At 34.8% G+C, this 18508-nt stretch overlaps 2 protein-coding genes and 1 long non-coding RNA gene across 3 annotated transcripts; 2 read left to right on the forward strand and 1 right to left on the reverse strand.

The window, feature by feature from the left end:
- The first annotated feature begins 924 nt into the window (after positions 1-924).
- Positions 925-7682, forward strand: LOC110790446 (protein ENHANCED DISEASE RESISTANCE 4). Its single transcript, XM_021995235.2, has 5 exons — positions 925-1482; positions 1634-3698; positions 4964-5024; positions 5110-5333; positions 7170-7682. Exons 1-5 carry the CDS (start codon positions 1365-1367, stop codon positions 7222-7224), a joined length of 2523 nt encoding a protein of 840 aa, XP_021850927.1. The 5' UTR covers positions 925-1364; the 3' UTR covers positions 7225-7682.
- A 1014-nt stretch (positions 7683-8696) lies between these two features.
- On the forward strand, positions 8697-12142 carry LOC110790455 (protein trichome birefringence-like 25). Its single transcript, XM_021995247.2, has 3 exons — positions 8697-9173; positions 9740-10056; positions 11202-12142. The coding sequence occupies exons 1-3, from the start codon at positions 8993-8995 to the stop codon at positions 11976-11978; spliced, it is 1275 nt and encodes a 424-aa protein (XP_021850939.1). The 5' UTR covers positions 8697-8992; the 3' UTR covers positions 11979-12142.
- Positions 12143-17537: 5395 nt separating this feature from the next.
- LOC110788784 (uncharacterized) lies at positions 17538-18295 on the reverse strand. The gene is made up of 2 exons (XR_002533454.2): positions 18045-18295; positions 17538-17937 (listed from the first exon to the last, which is right to left on the reverse strand). It is a non-coding gene; the product is annotated as an uncharacterized lncRNA (long non-coding RNA).
- Between the last annotated feature and the right edge of the window lie 213 nt (positions 18296-18508).

Here is an 18508-nt window from a genome sequence, read left to right on the forward strand (position 1 = left end):
ATGGTTTTACATGTCTACATCGATCCACTATATCTACTACAACTTTACGACTAATACCATCACATGTTAAGGTATTTTAATTAACTACGATTTTTGTTTAACTACTTGAATTGTGTGAATGATAACTCATCAGACCGCGTTTATAAGTTTTTTTTTCTTAAATTTTAATGCTTATTTCTATTTTAAGCTTTCAATAGATAACTCTTAGCTACATTTAACATTTTCCATATATTACCGTTTCAATAACGTTAAGACTCTTAGAAATCTCTTAATTCAAACATATGAACACTGCTAACGTTTAACATACAAACCAAAAATATTTTTTTATTTTTGGTGTAGACTACCAACCTACAGGCTGCATATATTTTTAATTGATCTTTATAAGAACATCCAATCTGATAGTTAAATCTCCTACAATACGAGTAATCGTATACCTTGTTGTTTTCAGTAATCGACCAATGCCACCATTACTTTCAAGCCATGGGGGGTGAAATCTCCATTCAAAATCAAAGTCATCAACCATACACAAAACTTGTGGTTTACTCTTACTACCATTAGACAAAATAAACACTTCAAAGATGGACACACATCTCTCTTTTCCACAACGGCCAAAACCCATCTTTTACTTTCTATCACTAGTCACCATTAAGCAATAAACCAAACAAGGAATAAACAAAGCAATCTTCTTTTCTAATTTTTCTTCTTTTTTTGACTGAAAAACAAAAGCAAAATTAAAGCTGGATAAAAAGTAAAACACTGTCACCAAATTTTTAACCTTTAATCATTAAAACGATGTCGTTCCATCACCACATTGGGTTTCCTTTTTTATTACTTTTAGCCTCAAAAATTGCAAAAAGAAAAAAAAAAAAAAAAAAAACTTTATCTGTTGATGTGAAAGACCGCGAGAATGGCAAAAAGAATCAAAACCCACAATATTTCCTCAATTGCGAAACCCAGAAAAAAGCAAAAGGTTCCTTTTTTTTTTGTTTAAAAATAAATTTATTTTCTTTCATTTATTTTAATTTTTGACACCCAAAAAAAATGACAGTAGGAGTACAAAACAGAGCATTATTTCTTGTAACTTTCACTTCTGGGTTTCTGTAATTTTCTGCCCTTTAATTTGGAGTCCTCTTTAATGTCTGTTGGGTCAATTTCTTGCTACCAAGTTTTCACATTTTTCCCACTAAAATTTCTAAAAAATAAGTAAAAAATCTAGAATTTGTCCTTATTTTCCTGTCACAAATGGGTTTCTTTTAGTTTTGATTTTGTTGGTTGTGTTGTTTTAGATCAATGATGTTACTTGTGTTTTTGTAAAGTTTCTGGGTTTTTTTGTTGTTAAATTGAAAGATCCCTGAAAATAAAACATGGCAGTGGAATCATCAAAATTAAGGTTGGTTCGTTGCCCCAAGTGTGAGAATCTACTCCCTGAGCTCCCTGATTACTCTGTCTACCAGTGTGGTGGTTGTGGTGCTGTTCTTCGAGGTACTTCTAATTTCCTGTTTTTTGTTTCCTTCAATTTTTGATGAACTTGATTGTTTTCTTTGCTGGGTTTGTGAGGAATTGTTAATTTTTTGCATGATTTGAGTGTTTTTATTTAATAATTTATTTTCATTTCCGGATTCTAAATTTGCAGCAAAAAAGAACAATTCAGAAGCTTCTGAGGAAAGGGTTGGGGTTGTTTCTGAGAAATCTGAGAAAATTTTGGGGAAAGTTGCTATTTCTGGGGTTGAAAATGAGGAGGTTAGGGTAAATAATAATGGTGAAGGGAGTACGGAAGTTGGTGAAAATTTTGGGAATGATTCTAAGAGAGAAGTTGGTAATGGGGATGCTAGTAAGAATGAAATGAGTAATGGCAAATTGGAGTCTAGAGTAGATAAGTTAGAGACCCTAGATGAGAATGCAAGTGGGTTAAGGAGACCTAGTCGGGTTTTTGAGCGTAAATCAAGTGATATTGTGGCAGGGGACCGATTGGGAAGGACTAGACGAGGTTACTTTGAAGGGATGAGGTCTTCGAGTTCGAATCATTTGGGTGACTCTTCTAAGTATCAATTAGATTCTAGTTATCGGAATGAAGCAAGTCGAGCTACTAGAACCGAGCTTATTGAACAAGATCGAGAGGAACTCTTGAGGAAATTGGATGAATTGAAGGATCAACTTAGTAGGGTTAACAATGTGAATGATAAGTTCCATGAAAAACCTCCTTTGGCTCCGTTAGTAGAAACTTATGCTGAACCTGTGGATTGTTTTCGTGATCAACCCTCTAGCTTTCACCGGGCTTCAAGGCAATTCTCTTCTCCGAATAAACATGCACCTTACTTTGAGCATTATCATGAGCAGTTTCCAGTTACTCATAGTTACCACAACTCAATGCAAAACTCAAATCATGTTCCTAGGTATGATGATTCTTATGAAACTCCAATATTCCGGAGACCTCCTCCACAACGGGTCCCAAGTCACCACCAATATATGGGTCCTGAGCTAGACCCTTTTGAGGGACACTCATTTGGTATTGGTATGACTCTCAATCATCATTCTTGTTCTTGCTATAGATGTTATGACCGACAACTGCAAGCTCCTTTGCAAGTCCCACCATCATCATTTGCCAATAGAAGGTTTCCTCATGTTGCGAACAAGTCTATGTCATGCCATCGTGAAGTTCAAGGAGCTTTTGGGTATAATTCTAGGATAGTTGACCCACTACCTCACACAAGGTGGCCGAGTGACCTTAATGTTGAAATGGGGAGTTTTTCTCGTGGTCGTCCTCAAAGGATGGTTCTAGCTGGGGGAGGACATCGTTATCGTCCCATAGCAGGTGGTGCTCCATTTGTAACATGCCATAATTGCTTTGAAGTATTAAAGTTGCCCAAAAAGGTGTTTTGCAACAAGGATCAGTGGCAAATGACTTGTGGAGCATGCTCCACTGTAATCTCTTTTGCCATTACGGATGAAAAACTTGTGCCTGTTGACACATCAGTAAAGCAAACAACCCAAGTAGCTTTTCAGAAAAGCGATGGGTTTGGTCATGACCATAATGCTAGCTTTTGCTCTGAGGATTATGCTAACTCGGTGTATGATTTTCAAGCGATGGATAGAGAACCTGTTTCTTCTTCAACTTGCCAGGGTGTAAGCTCCAGCAAGTCTGAAGAAATGCACAACCTTCACTCCGTTTCTGCTACTACTTCTGAGGATGAACGTTTCTCAGATGATTTGGTTGCTAAAAAGGATGTTACCTCTGCAACTATCCCACCTGAAAAAGTTGCATCTTCTCCGTCTCCTTCGGGTTCACCTCTTCAAGACCCTTTTGATTACACATCTAAATATCGTAATGTAAACCGTTATGGAAAAGGGAATTTGAGTAGTCGCTCAGAACAAGAGAGGGTTATTGCAAACAAGACTACTGTTCGACAAAATTCCTTGAAGGAATCACTAGCAACTGAGATGGAGATGTCACTTGATGAATACACAAATAATGAGGCACCACAAGACTCGGCAGATAAATGCAGAGAAGAGGATCACCCAAAAGTGAAGAGAGGGGTGGATTCATTTTTGGCAGGAATCATAAAGAAGAGCTTCTCTAAATCTACCCAACACTTGGAAAGTGGGAAAAAAAATGTTACAGTTAATGGGCATCTAATACCAGATAAGTTGGTTAAGAAAGCAGAAAAGATGGCGGGTCCAATATACCCTGGACATTACTGGTATGTTCTTCACAGTGCTCATATGCCTTAATGTCTGCTTATACTACTTTTTTTCAAATGGATTTGCATTGTTATATAGTACTTCGTATCCGATTGTCTATGTTGTCTTCTTCAGTCTGATTTCTATTAGAACTAATGTTTTATGTTTCCAAACAGCTAAAGAGCTTTTGGAGTAAAATTCAAGAAACATTTCCAAAATTGTTCTGTCTGATCAAGTCAGAGTGTCAATAATCTTGAAATGTCCTCTCTGGCATAAATCTACATTGTAAAATTTTAAACTCTAGCTAATATGGATTTATATTCTAGCATATACTTACTAAGTGAGAAAAGATAACAAAAGATGGCTGTAACCTATTGGGATCCCAGTAGATCCTCAGTTCTCTGTTGACACCCTACCCACACATCCTTCTGAGGAAAGAGGGAGTGCCACCTGTTGTTTTGTTTTGCTTTTCTTTGTTGATTGAGTTGCAGTGTGTTATATGAGAGTTGCGTTCTGTGTTACTTAATTCGGTAACTCCCTCCTCCGCAAACTGAAAATGGCGGATTAATACATGAAATGTTTTGGCCAGATGCACAAAATAAAAGGCAGTGAATTGCGTTCCCATATTCAATTGCCAGTGGTTGCATTGCATATTCTGGGGGTGTCTTGCCCTTGATCATGAAATTCTAGCTGCTTTTGTGAAGATTAGAGGCAAGTATGGATAGCTATTCGTTTCTCCTAGAGCTAAGATCATGTTTCCTAAAAGTCTTGGGAAAGGCATGATATCATCTGCTAAGTATGAGTCCTGCACATGTCAGAGTTGATGACATCCTCATGTTTTTCTCCATTTAACCTGATAGTCATTTTTATCTTGGAATAATGCTGTGAATAGCTGTTGGAAAATAAATGACCACATATAAAATTTACTGTAACTGATGTTTCGGCACAACATGTATGTGGATACCTCTGTTTTCAGTCACAGTTATGCGTTGTTGTCCAATCACGGCATTTGTTGTTGTGTATAGATTTTCCAGTTAATATTAATGATAATTATTTATTATTGAACACTTGGGTTGTACTAGATGTTAAGAACTTTGGGATTGAGGTGTCTCTTGTATAGTGTGAATTGGTTTTGTTTTGTACTCGTGGAAGTGTGGAACATGCTTGTCAAGTTATTGGTTAGAGTGCAAAGGAAGTTAACCTGCATGTTTGAAGTTGGGGTTTTCACTTGGACAGCAAGTGTAGGTGCTTTGTTATAATTGTTTCTTGTATTCAAATTTATCAGGTACGACTACCGAGCTGGGTTCTGGGGTATTATTGGCGGGCCTTGTCTTGGAATCATACCTGTAAGTTATCCGGATTCTAGTTCAATTACTTTCTATGTTGTTTGTTTTTAGTGTAGAGTCTTGAATCTTTTCCTTCATTATGCAGCCATTTATTGAGGAGTTCAATTATCCGATGCCAGAGCATTGTGCTGCTGGGAACACTGGTGTGTTTGTGAATGGGAGAGAACTTCATCAAAGAGATATGGATTTGCTTACTATCAGAGGACTTCCGACTGATAAGGATAAATCTTACATCATTGACATCTCTGGACGGGTTGTGGATGAAGACTCTGCTCAAGAACTTGACAGCCTTGGCAAACTTGCCCCAACGTAAGTCTGATTTCTTACTAATAAATGTCCCTAATCTGCTCTGCCCCCACCCCACACACTACAAACGGGAAAAAAAGAGAAGAGAATGACATCAGACAGTTTTCTGTCTAATTTATGTTGGCTTCCCAATATGTGTTCCCTCAAAGAGCCTTTATATCCCGTGTCTTGATATGTACTCACTCCGTTTCAAAATAATGGGGACAACTTTCCTTTTCACGCTTCCAATGTAAATGTTTGGACATTAATATCTATATTTGTAAAAGTTATAAAAAGTTGTTATTCCGAAAGTACATATCCAGCCGAATCAAACAAGACCTCACTCGACTATATTTTTCCTTACCCATAAATCACAAATAATAGTGAAATTGAAATTTGTGAATAGTGTCAAAAGTCAAAGTGTCGCTATTATTTCGAAACGGAAGGAGTAATGAATATCAGTAGTATTTAGGTGAATCACCCTTAGAGCGTGTACATTGGGGCTCTCGGAGTGGCTCTCCAAGTACCTCTCTAACAAGAAATATCTTTTGGCCAACATTGGGGCTCTTGAGTAGCTCTTCATGGAGAGCTACTTCATGGTAACTCTTGCCCAAGAGCCCTCCAAGATTTGATTCTTGTTGAAAAGCGGGGAGTAACTCTAAAAAGTGGATAGTAACTTTGGTTAAAAGACAATTAATTATGGACCACCAAATAGTAAAAAAGAGATTTGAGAGCTCACTTGAGGAACCAACAAATGTTGGGTGTTTTTAAGAATGAATTCTCGAGTGTGTCTTGTAGAGAGATAATGGTAGAGAGAGAGTGGAGAGCCTTTCAAGAGCTCTTTTGAAGAGCCAACCAATGTACACTCTTAGGGTCTACCAGTTGTTGAAAAAATACGAGTAAATGGACAACTTCACATCTCATCTGCATTTATTTTTCTTTCTGTTCCCCGCTCCAGAAAGCTCATAAGATAGCAGCAATGACTTAATCTGTGCCACTTTGGGATGTTTTAAGAAACTTGTTACCTTTTCTGATTTTCTTAATAGGAGAAAGTTGTACCTATATTTCCAAATGTACCCCTGTGAAGATATCAAAAGAAGACAACTACCCCCTCCATTCCACTATGCTTTTTCACACTAGGATTTGGCACTAAAACAATTTTGGACATTCATTCAAGGAAATGTGATAAACTGATCGAAAGACCTTGTGGGATGATGGGAGTATTATTGTACAAGTATTATAAAGGGTGATTTAGTGAAACCATGGTGGATCCTTAATTATGTGAAATTGGGATAATGTGACTATTTCCAGAAAGAGGGGGGGAGTTCATTACAATAAGAACAGTACTTAAGGTGACTTGTGGGAATATCTGGGGTGAAATACCATCCTTAGTCAATCACGAAATAGCTAGCAAAATGTTCAGAGTGTAATCCACATGCGAGTATTAGGATTAGTTGTCCCACATTGAAGAAATAGAGTGACAACATATAAGATTGGTGGCTACTCCACCTATTACCAATTGGTTTTAGGATGAAACTCCGTCAGGTTTATATGTGGTCAGTCGTAAGCTGACCAACTATGCGAGCTTTTGTTGCCCTATATGATATATTAGGTCGTTGGAAGCAATTAGAACTGCTTTCTAGTATGTCCTTATGTATGTTAAAAGTGTGTCTGTGGTCTTTGCAAACCTAGAGAACCTATTCAGCTTGATTTGTTCTTTATCTATACTGCTATAATCTGAATTTATCATCTCAGATCTATTATCTGATGAATATAGACATAATGCCTGCTTAACTATTCCTCAAATCATATAATTTCTTCTAATCTGACAAAAAGAATGTTCTCTTATTTTTTAATCAGGATTGAAAAGGTCAAACATGGTTTTGGTATGAGAGTCCCAAAAACTGTCTCCTAGAGTTCTAAATTGGCATGCATGAATTACAACATCACCAAATGCTCTTAAAGGTGGCGCAAGAGCCTGAACTCGCCTTTGTGAATCCAGAACTTGATTTCGATTTCAATCTGCAGTGCTATCGAAGAGATTTCAAAAAATACCGTTATAAGCTATATGGATAACAGAATGGTGATCATCTTTTTGTCCTTGGTATTCAAAGATATTGCGCGCATTGGTGGCTTTGGTTTGTTCGAAGAGGTTTTTAGTTGTCTCGAAAGGGAGGAGATTGTCCTGTCTTTCAGTATTATCTATGTGATATTCAATTAGGTGAGCTAATTTGTAATGATGTATATTGTTAGTGTATGGGCGTTAATTGAGTGAATATTACATATTCCTTGGCATGAGAGTCAGATACAATGACATTAATCTAATGGCAGATGAAGTGTTACTATCTGCCTCTCCGGAAGGCATTTTTTTTCTTCTCTTTTCTCAATTTTGCATGTGATTTTGTGATGTATCAATGAAATGGTATGAATTACATCCCAAGAGAAAATGATGGTTATTTGTTCATCCCAAGAAATGGTATGAATTTGAAAGTTGGTATATGCAGATCGACCTCTTCATCGAGGGCCTTCCAATATTTTATCTCGCATCTTCATTTGTCTTGATGGAAGTTAATACTACCATCTATATACGTTCTACTTTTATCAGATGTCTCTAAAGTTCTTTTTTATTCGATGTACTCAAATATCGAGATAGATTGTAAACAGAATTTTGAATGGACTTCCAAATAGCAAACAAAAATGTGAATGGATTTACCGATTTAATTGTTTATTAAATCGTCTTCGAATTTTAGTTCAGTGCTAATTATCATTGTTCTTTATGGGCAGTGTCTAAAGAAATGGAGTAACAATTAGGTTTGTTTGGTTGCAATAAATTAGAGGAGGAAGTATGACTTTACAGTGTTGTTTGGTTAGAATGAATAAATAAAATGGGGAAATAAAGGCCGGTTAGCAAAAAAAAAATGACAAATAAATTGAAGAGAAAAGTTTATACAAATTTGCTCAATCAAGCTTCAAACCCGGGACACAGCACAAGCATAGCCGCTTCTTCAATGACCACTACAGCAAGCTGCACGTTTACAATTTTTTAGGAAGATTTATTATAGAACCTTTTTGAAAATGGTCATAAGTCCGCCAATGACCCCATGTGTTGAATAATCCAGTGTGTTAAGATTTTAAAAAATGGTACTCCTACAGTGGAGTAGAAGCTAAATATTACTAGAAGAAAAATAATAATGGTATTTTAAAAAAAAAATGGTACTCTTTTTAACGAAATGATACTTTTTTAAACGAAATGGTACTGTCGTTGCCCTGTTATGTGTGAGGGATACCTCACAATCTGCCGCCTCGCCGCTCCCGCATCATCAAGTCATGGCCCACTTTCATTACCTAGCAAAAAGGAAATGTATATCCAAAGTTCAAAACCCAGCTACAAACATCCTTCAATTCCTCACTTCAATGCCATTAATCATCACCCACATCTCTGCTTTTTCCTTTATTTATTTAATTTTTATAGTAAAATCATTCTTTATTTTTCTTCTCATTTTTAAGTAAGGAGGTCTAGATCTCCTCCTGCATGGTTTATTTGGAGGTTGTAGTAATAAACACTCCACTAAATACCCAATCAAAATCAAAAAAACCTATAAAAATAAAAATAAAGATAATTGTTGAGATTTCTAGTTCCCAAAGAAACAAAAGAGGGGAATAAACCACAAAAAAACAAGGAAATGAGTGGGGATTCAAACCCATTGAAACCCCTCTCATTTTACAAACAAAATTCATTTGTAATTAAGCTTCTCATTCTCTTTCTCCTGTTTGGTTTGACAATTCATCTATTTTCTTCCAATTCCATTCATTATTCATCCCCTGCTTTCGAATCACACACTTCTTCCCCTCAAACTGATAAAGGTACCATTTTTATTTATTTTTTGTATAATTTATTTCTTCTGGATTTTATTTACAGTTACATGATCATGCATGTGTAATTGTGTATGATTCTTCTATGCAATTTTCAATTTTTTTTTTATTTTGAAGAGTTTTTTTGTGTGTAGATTTTCCTGTCCTGGGAAATTTATTTTAATTTTTTAGATTAAAAATGCTTTGATTCAATTAAACAGTGAATATAATTCAATTCAGTTCTAAAAGTATTATATACTTAGTGTTATTATTGTTTTTAAATATGGATTTTAATCTTGGTTTTATGCAATTATATGTTTCTGTAAGTTTCCAGGTTTTAAATTGTTGTGTAGGTTCACTTTTCAGTCTGTCTTGATGGTTAAGCAATTTTGCCTTGAGTAAAGAATAAACTGTAAATAATTGAAGTCATTATCAAACAAAATTCAGATAATTAAAACAAAATTGCTACTAAATAAAGTGGATTGCATTTGATTTTTAGTTAAACAACGTCAACAAATTGTTAATAAATGAGTTTATGGGTATGAACTTATGTTGTACTTTTTGTTTAACATTTATAGGATCCGATTCAACCAAATTATTTAGAGATGAAGAAAAACCAAAATGTGATTTGTTTAAAGGTGAATGGATTCCAAATCAATCTGGTCCAGTTTACAATAACAGTAGCTGCCCTTTCATTGAGCACCATCAGAATTGTATGACTAATGGGCGACCCGATTCGGGGTATCTATATTGGAGGTGGAAACCTTTGGATTGTAACTTGGCTAAGTTCAATCCTGAAAGGTTTCTTGATTTGATGAGGAACAAGTCATTTGCATTCATTGGAGATTCTATTTCTCGCAATCATGTGCAATCCTTTCTTTGTATCCTGTCTCAGGTATATATCATCTTGTCTTGTGTGGAAATTTCATTTGTAATATATTTGCTCTCTCTAATTTTAAAATTGATCTTTTTTAGAAATTTCTTTACCAATCTACAAGACTTGAGATATAGGATTTACCTATGTTTGAGAAATTTGGCATATTCAGTATGGTACACATAATAGAACAGAGGAAATTGGTTTCATTTGTAGCGCAATTTGGATTATACACCCGGGTGCACAGTGCTCATTGTGCACCCTGTTGAACATTTATTGAAAATCTAATGAACATTGAGAACGATTTCAATGTACATGTACTAGTGAAATATTTAAACTATATGTTCTATGAATTTGAACTATATGTTCATTGGCTATATGTTCTTTGGGTATGAACAATATGTTCTTTGTATTTAAACTATATGTTCTTTGTAAAATAGGGTGCACAGTGAGCATTGTGCACCCGGGTATATAAACCATATTGCACACGATTATTCTTTATGTGAATTATTCATTAAAATCCCTGGTTGGCCGGTAGCCTAACTTATTGCGGCCATGGAGTACTCTTGAGTTCGGGTAGGGACAGATATTAAAATAGAACGTACGATGGCCAGTTTAGTGGTTAAAATTACGAGATGTGTCGTTTTATGATTAACATCTAAACGCTGCCAATGGCTTTGGAGATTTTAGAAATCTCTACTGCTATTACTACTACCTTTCTCTTGTCTTAGTATGCAAGATACTAAGATAGGGTCCTACTTAATTACAGTACCATTCATGATCCATTATCTTGGTGAATGGTGGGTCTTGTGAAATAATGTGTAGGCTTATTGGCTTAGTTGTCGGTTCCAGCTGCTGTGGTTGTTGCAAATTCATGTTCAGTAATCTTACAAAATTACCTTAAAAACTTGCTATTTCACAAAGTCGTAGATGAAATGAATGTATTGTTAGAACATGCTTTGAATCGGTCATGCCACTTACTTTACGGTATCTGTTATTGTATGCAAGATCAATAAAACTTTCCTCTATGTGGACGTAGCTAACACATCGTTAGTGAATCATGTTAAATATCTGTGTTATTTGGTTATTTATATTCTTTATTGCTTCTGTTATAACATGTATTCTTTTGGTTTGTTCAATTATGATGTTATGTGCTGATTGTTCAGGTGGAGCTAGCAAAGGAGATATATCACGACGAGGAATATAAATCAAAGACGTGGGTATTTCCCAAGCACAATTTTACAGTGGCGGTAATTTGGTCACCATTCCTAGTGAAAGCCGAGATTTTCGAAGACAACGATGGTTTTTCAACATCAGAAACTCAGCTCCATCTCGACAAGTTAGATGAAAAATGGACAAGCCAATACAATAACTTTGACTATGCGATAATTGGAGGTGGAAAATGGTTTCTGAAGACTGCAATCTACTTTGAGAATAACACAATCCTGGGATGTCACTACTGCCATGGGGAGAAGAACTTGACAGATCTCGGGTTTGATTATGCTTATCGCAAAGCACTTGAGCTAGTTCTAAACTTTGTGATAAATTCAAATCATAAAACGCAAGTTTTGTTAAGATCAGTAACCCCAGATCACTTTGAAAATGGAGAATGGCATAATGGTGGGACTTGTAATCGAAGAGTGCCATTCAAAGACGGAATGGTAAACATAACTGATATAGATAGGATACTTCATGAGGTAGAGTTGCAGGAATTTGATAAGGCGATTGGAGTTGCGTTGGAGAAAGAGGTGTGGTTAAAGCTTCTTGATACGACCCGACTCTCACTATTGAGGCCCGATGGACATCCTGGCCCGTACAGACAGTCGCATCCTTTTGCAAAGGATAAAAATGCAAAGGTACAGTATGATTGCTTACATTGGTGTTTGCCAGGGCCGATTGACTCGTGGAATGATTTGGTCATGGAGATTTTGATGAACGACTAGTGAAAGAATTAAGAGAGGGCGATGGAATGTTGTTGGCTTGGGCTAGCGTTTGGTGTAAATCCATTTTTCACTTTGTTAATTACTTTGTAAGAAAGAAGGCAAAAGATAAGAAGGTGGGTTGATAGTTTTGTCATTTAGCTAATTTAAAAATAATACTTCCTCCATTTTTGTGTTATTGCACCATCTACATTGGGCACAAGAATTAAGAAAGGTGGTAAAAGGTGAGAGATTGACAAAAATACCCATGTGATTGTAGGTAAAGAACAAGTGGGGTTTGGTCCCCACCACCCATACAAGGATAAAAATGACATTTCATGTAGGTAAACTTACTAAAAAAGGAAATGGTGCAATTAATATGCAACTTCCGAAAAAGGAAAATAGTGCAATAATAAAAAAAATGGAGGAAGTATGATATACAGAGTAATAGGTAAGAGGAAACATGTGAGGACTACATAAAGATGGTTGTGGACTGGGCATGAAGTTGGGTGGGCCTGACTCGGCATGAAACCGAGTGGGTCTGGCTCGGGCCTAGTCGGCCCGAAGCCCAGCCGAGCCCACATACATCTTTAGGGCCACATGCTATAAATTATTAAATTGTATGAGGTAAACTCGGAGGGACGAACCAAAAAAGAAATTGGGATAATTTTTTGAGATGGAAGGAGTATCCACAAAGATCACTTCCAAGACTGTCAACCAAATAATTATTCTCCAATACATCAAAATGATTCACCAAATTATCACCAAGTAACGGACAAAAAAAATAAATCAAATGCATGTAAAAGACCAAAATGCAAATATCATACACTAATTATACGTGAAAACCCCTTTCACATGAATTTCATCCAAGGTTTGGGATAGTACATCCTCAAGACTTTTCACTGGTTGACATCCACTCTCTTTGTGTGTCTTGATATACTTGACTCACACACTCCTTTGTTGTCCCATTAAATCGGTACAAAAAATCTTAAGCGTCTCAAATAAGTTCAACTTAACTCATCCATGGCCACAACAGTGAGTTATGGACTTTCTCTCGAAAACAAATCACACGTAAATTAACATTAGTTGTACACATAATTGGGTTGGACACCACTTATTAAAGTAAGCAAGGATACAATTACTAAACCACTTATTATTCCAAAAATAAATCCATTACACTCCCTCTTTTCTTAAAGAATCTTCTGGACAATTACTTAGACGACTCATTTAAGAATGTAGGGGGTATATACATAAACTAAGAAATACACAAAATTAAAATCCGTAAAGAAAAGCATTAAATTGACACAAAACCTTCACAACAACTTACTCGGCAACACTAGGTTTGATTTTGCTACTTAAAGCAGTCATACGTCGCCAACCACGAAGGACCAAAATGGGCACAACAAACTTCACCAAAAAGGTAACTTTTGATACATTCTATTTCTAGTCCGTCGCAACATGGATCTAAATTATTACCGCATGACTGCATGAGTAACCTCTTATGGTGCACGGTGCACCACTCCCCTGTCGTCACATCTGCAAAGGTTACAACCAAATAATTAAGTTTTACTAAATCATTATATTCATTAGCAATTTATAATGTCCAATTGGCTCATTCTCTTAAATAAAATAAAATAATATTCATAAGTAATACAATGATACAATCAGATTAATTCGAAGTTTTTTTTTTTTTTTTGACATCGGCTAAAACTTACAGGAAACGAAAAAAGAACAAAATAAAAAAACAATCTAATCTGGCTCCAAAGGATGTTGCGCCACACGAATTCCCAGTTTAATTGCTGCTTGCGCTAAGTTATGAGCCTGTTGAACTTGATCTCGATCAACTTTGCAAATGAAGCATCTGCTGAAATTCTTACCTTTATCGCGAATGCTCGAAAGCGTCCCTTCCTGTTGATAGTCTGGTGTCCCAGAATTCTGCAGGTTTGTAACTAAAGTAACAGAATCTGTAAAAATGCAAATTGAGTCAATAGAAAGTGAAATAGCCCAATCCATTCCTTTTAAACAGGCCTTTGCTTCTGCATGCACCGCCGAGCTTGCCATACCCCAATCATTGCCTTCCTTTTCTCTCCATTCAGTACAATTGTAGTTGATGACAAAACCCAGCTCATTCCAGCTCGATCGATGACTATTTTTCTGCCATGCTGCATCAACTTGTAGTCGATATGTAAGTAAGAAAAATTGTTTACAAAGTGCGATCAAAAGAAAAAAAATTCCTATATGCAGTATATAAATGAACCTTCTTGAAACCTTTCGATGAATTTTTCAATATGAGGCGAGTAAATAGTGCATTATACGCCCTCACCCTACCAATAAAAAAAAACACACAAAAAAAAAAGTTATGTTATACAAAAATAACATAAAACAATTCACTAATATGAAACACTTACGCCGACATCGAAATCAATTACCAGATTTGCTTAGTTATTCCTCGATTAGTGTAATTCAAACATCATAGTTACGAATTCTTTGAATTTGTACGTCATATCATCGTACACCGCTAGAAAAAAAAATGTATAAGGGGTGCATAATGATACTCCTCCATCCTGTAACAATATTTTAGAATAAAACTAAAATTACATAAAATTACACAATATATAATGCAGTGAATAAATCAAATTATGTAGTGATATAAAATTAATGGTCCTAAGGTAACACGGTAAAATTAATGGTCTTTATGTTTTAGTTTTGGAAAACAGTTGAAGGCCAACATTAGGCTAAAAGATTGGGCCCAATAAAAGAAGTTTACATAAGCCTAAAAGCATGAATACTAAATCCTACCTAAGTGTTTTACCTTGTACTTTCATTTTCACTCTCTCATTTTGCTGTGAAGTGTGAACCCTAGCTTGATTCCTTGACGTTAGAATCAGTCATTCAGCCGCAAGCCCTGTACCACAGGAAAGAGAAAGAGATAGAATGATACAAAAATGGCGGAAAAGTCTGTCATAATCCGAAGTCACAGTTCATGACCAATCATCTTTTCTCAAGAAAGCAATTCATCAGTTCTCACCCTCTTTTCTCGATTGGTTTTCTTCCCAAATTGTTATTCTATAATTTTAGTAATTATAATAAGTGGTAATTATATATCAATCCTTTTACTTTTTAAATCTTTGACGTTTTTGGTAGCCATTTATTCGTTTTTAATGACGACTTAATTACTAATTGTAATTTTAGTAATTGTAATAAGTAGTAATTATATTTTTTTAATCTTTCAATTTGCTTTCATTTATTATTAGTTGAATACTTGAATGTACTTTTCTTTTTCTTATTTTCCGTTTCAGTTATGGCTTGTTTTTTGGTGCATGAGTTAAGCAGTATATTTTGCTGTGATAAAGCATTTCACTGTGCTTTTTCCCTTTTTTATTTTGTGATCTTTGCCGGTTAATTAAGTACATAATTTATTTTTGTATTATACGTAGTATTTTAAAATTAGTGTTAATATATGTTAATAGGGGCATTTTAGTCTATTTGAGGGGACACCAAAAGTGGTTTTACTCAAATGTCCCTCCCCTATTCCCCATGGGCGGACCTATGAAGCTCTGGTAGGGTCCAAAGGGACCCCCATTAATTTCAAAAAAGTTGCTAAATTGATTTTGAGGTAATTAATTGCACTTAAATAGTTAAAAAATATATAATTTACTTACAATAATCTTAATGAAATATTTTTGGCATGATGGTTGCTTGACTAATATTCTACCTAAGCTAGTTGGGTTCGAATCCTCTTAAAGGACATTATAAGAATATTTTTTAAAAATTTATTTTATCTTTTACTTGTCGTTTGTTGATCCTCTAAATTATTCATGTTTTTTTTTTTACTTTTCCCTTTGCAAGTCATTTTTTCTTATCACTTATCACTTTTTATTTTTTTATTATATTGTTTCTATAATGATACATGATTTGATTTGATTTACAAAAACACAAAAAAGTGTAGTTTATTTTTTCTTCAAAAATATTTTATAATTTCCATATATAAGATATGTTTCTAGTAATGTATATTTATACTCCATTTTTATAGATTTATAGTTGCATGTTACCTTCAATTTTAGAAGTCTAATTAATTACTTCGCAAAGTGTTGCCCCACAAGCGTTGAGAATGATATTCATTTTTTCTTTTTATTAGTATTTGTGTGTGCTATTTATTCAGAGATAATTATTGTAATAAAGTAAATCTCCTTCAAAGTATGAAAAAGTCATTTTCCATTTTAAATTGAAATCGCGCCAAATTATTGTTATAATTTGGACTATTGTTATGAAAATCCAAAACTAAAACTCATAAATTCTCCACATATTTTATTACGATGTTTATAATATTAACTATTTACCTTTCAACTTTAACCCAAGAAAAACAAATCATTAATTTTTTTGGACCCCCATAAATAAATTTCTGGGTCCGTCCCTAGTCTTGCCTTATGTAATAGAAATTTAAACGATGTAATTTTCGGACTGCTCTATGTATCCCACTAGAATTAGTACCGCCAAAAATGTTAGAGTTATACCGTAGATGAATGTAAAAATTCTTACATACACCTCAGAATAAGATGCATTTTCGCACTTACGAAGCTCCCACGCTAATGCGCAGAGCATATAAGTAAATAAACGTGAAAGGTGCACATAAGTGCTCCCGCGTTTGTATCAATTTTTTTTGTTTTTAGGGTGATGATAAAGGTAGCAAATTGTGACAACATTTAGTTGTCGCAATTTTACGTGTCGGAATTTAATTGGTACACATAGGCGCCACGTAGGCTATGCATTATCATATTATTTTTACTATCAATATAATATTTTTACTATAAAATATGTAAATAAGGTATTCAAGATAAAGAAGGAAACAAATTAGAATATTAAAATTTTCCTACTTTTTTTGAAACATGTCTAATAAATTATACTACGTATAAATTAAATATTTTAATTTCCAATTTAAATCATGACACATAAGTATGCCATGTCATCATTGTGACACGTCTTAAAAGTCGCATATTACGACCTTTATCATTTTCGTTTTTTTTTTAATTTTTTCAAATCAATGAGTGCTTTTATCTACTTATCGAAACGAACTCAATATGTAAGTAGGAAATCGTGAAGAGTGCACACAAGTACATTGTAAATGCTCGGCGTTTGTATGCTTTAATCGTGAAGAGTGTATCGATTCCTTCTTTTTCTTATCAATAAATGCTTTAATCTTTATTGAAAACGTTTTTAGGGTATTAAAATTTTCCTCATTTTTTCATACTTCCTCCGTCTTTTAATACTCGCAACGTTTGAATTTTTGTCACTATTCATATAATCTACTTTGAATATTCGTAGTGTTTTTTATATAAGATAAAACATAGTCATGTGGGATCTTGTTAGATTCGTCTCAATGTGTATTTTCAAAATATCAACTTTTTATAATTTTTGCATAAAGAGAATTTAAGATATAAATGATCAAAGTTGTGCATCGGCATGCGTGAAACTAACGAACGTTGCGAGTATTAAAAGACGGAAAAAGTAATATGTAAGTAAAATATGGTTGTAACACGTAAAATAAAACAAATTAAAAAAGCAATAAATTGACGTAACAAGATATTCTAGTCCATCGTAACAAGGATCTAAATTATACCAAACATTATTTCCAAACTATCATCCCTATCACTTTAAACAAGTACGAGTAAGACAATATTGAGGATAACGTACCACATACGATATTCTATCATCTAGGCAGACAGAGAGAGTAACAACATAGAGCGTATACGACAAATGACGGTAAATCGGTAATACAACAACTATAAGATCGATAAAAGAGAAATCCACCCAACACCGGCCGGCCTCCATTGTTTGATTGGCTATTTTGAGCAGTCGTCCGGCCACCACCGGATGGCGAAACAACAACGACCTCTGGTGCTACAATATAGCCCGTTACAACAACGATTTATATTTGTACCGCACTCATAACCTTTCAAGGCGCACCGCTGCCCTAATACCAGATCTGCAATTTAAAGTTACAATTCACAAACAAGAATTAATTACTACAGAGTATTAAATATCGATTACAATAAATTATAAAGTAGGGAGTTAGGGACAAAGTATGATTACTAGATGCCGTGAAAATGAGCAATAACACAACTATTAATGGCTTCATATATTTGAGGCACACCATTCTCGTGTTCTCTTAAAAGTGGCTTCACTTTTGTTGATTAGTTATGTCTTCACATAATCATATCTTCTGTTTATATCGTGCTTTTCTGGTCAAAGGTCAACTCCGCTAATTTTTATTCTAATTCTACAAGATAATATTGTTTAAAAAAAAATATTGAAGATGGATCACATTAAGGAAGCTGCGAATGAATTTCGTTGGCATTTTAAAATTCAAGTGTATGTACTTTGTAAACGCTAATATACGCAAGCTAAACGTACTTAATTAAATGTTGGTCATATTTTGTACAAATAGGAACAGACAAAAAAAATGAAAAGAGAGAGAAAAAAAAGAAACATGAGAGGCCTAAGTTTTCTAGAGAGAGTGTGAAAACCCTAGGTTGGTCTAGCCCCTTCCCAAGCTC

The sequence above is a fragment of the Spinacia oleracea genome, chromosome 2 (assembly GCF_020520425.1).
Source record: "Spinacia oleracea cultivar Varoflay chromosome 2, BTI_SOV_V1, whole genome shotgun sequence".
NCBI classification, from domain to species: Eukaryota; Viridiplantae; Streptophyta; class Magnoliopsida; order Caryophyllales; family Amaranthaceae; genus Spinacia; species Spinacia oleracea.